This window comes from Aristolochia californica, unplaced genomic scaffold (genome assembly GCF_029961685.1).
Source record: "Aristolochia californica isolate CCGP_79_NKW_82.1479 unplaced genomic scaffold, dmAriCali1.0.hap1 SCAF_16, whole genome shotgun sequence".
Classification (NCBI taxonomy): Eukaryota; Viridiplantae; Streptophyta; class Magnoliopsida; order Piperales; family Aristolochiaceae; genus Aristolochia; species Aristolochia californica.
The window spans coordinates 13,315,274-13,316,443 of NW_027181837.1; the positions used below are offsets into that span (position 1 = coordinate 13,315,274).

A 1,170-nucleotide genomic window follows, 5' to 3' on the forward strand; every position below is an offset into this window, starting at 1 on the left:
CTACTTGAGCCCCTGTCCTTTGCCTTTCTCTCTCAACCTCTGAATGACACATTGAGCTTCTTCTGATCTCTTTTCAACCAACCCAATATAAGTAGCAACAATTGGTGAATGCCCAACCTCCAACATCTCAATGCAAAACCCAATCCCATCTTCCTTCTGCTTCCCTTTACACAATCCTTTAACAAAAACTGTATAGCTGAAAGCATTGGGAGATATACCATTGTTCTTCATTTTCTGAAAACCCCTTTTTCATCTTCAAACTCTAGTGCCTTGCATCAGCCTTCCACCATAGCTGTATAGATTAAAATTTCAGGGATTGTACCCTTCTTACGCATTAACCCAAATAGCTTCATAGCTTTTTGAATCAAACCGTTCTTGCATAGGCCATCTAGCACTGCAACGGCATTGGGGATGAGCCCCATTTCTTTCATTTTCCTAAAATTCTTGTCAACATCTTGAGATGATGGATTCGGTGAGGCAGCTACATGTAGTTCAAAGTCTTTGGTGGAATTTTCTTAGAGGGAATTTGTTGTCGTCTGGTCACAGTGTTTTTCATTACCAAGTTCAAGTAAATGCACCTTCGAATCTATACGAGCAGCATCCATATCATCCAAAAAAATATAAGCACTTCAATCTCGTATTCAGAACTCCCACTGAATTGAAACATTTCCACAAACAGTGCCCAAGCATCAATTATGGAACCCAAAAAATAAAGCCCAACTTTGCCAAATTGATAAGGAATGGGCTCACGACTGCTATACTCAATAGTAGAAAAATAAAACAACATCCAAAAACATTTTCAATCAATCACGACATCCCCAAAAAAAATCAAATAGAAATTCATACACACAAGCCGGAATTCCACCATACAACTGCCCGTCATCGTCCTTTTTCCCTATATTCCCGAAAGATTGAATAAAATTAACATGTCGCAGAGACTTACCCCAACATTTTTGAAAATTGGGTTTCTGCTGTTCTGCCTAGAGGTAGATTGAGAGTGAGAGCTATTGCCTGGACGCCAACTCCCATCGGAATTTTGTCTGACGGAGCCGACGGAGTCTCCTCTTTCTTCGATGGTGAGCATCAGCCCTTTGGGGCTTCGCCTGTAGAATTTAGGATCTCATGAAAGGAACTTTAGATCAACAAGAAAGAAGAAGAAGAAGAAAAAGA

The 1,170-nt window shown here is 40.3% G+C and overlaps 1 protein-coding gene across 1 annotated transcript; it reads right to left on the reverse strand.

Moving 5' to 3' along the window:
* LOC137952625 (pentatricopeptide repeat-containing protein At4g38150-like) lies at positions 1 to 422 on the reverse strand. The gene is made up of 2 exons (XM_068799696.1): positions 323 to 422; positions 1 to 164 (listed from the first exon to the last, which is right to left on the reverse strand). The coding sequence occupies exons 1-2, from the start codon at positions 420 to 422 to the stop codon at positions 1 to 3; spliced, it is 264 nt and encodes an 87-aa protein (XP_068655797.1).
* Between the last annotated feature and the right edge of the window lie 748 nt (positions 423 to 1,170).

Excerpts from the sequence above, each read along its gene's own strand:
- LOC137952625 (XM_068799696.1), bottom strand. The coding sequence starts at position 422 with ATGGGGCTCATCCCCAATGCCGTTGCAGTGCTAGATGGCCTATGCAAG. Across the intron at positions 165-322 it reads TGGGTTAATGCGTAAGAAGG|GGAAGCAGAAGGAAGATGGG; the intron begins GTACAATCCCTG and ends GATTGTGTAAAG.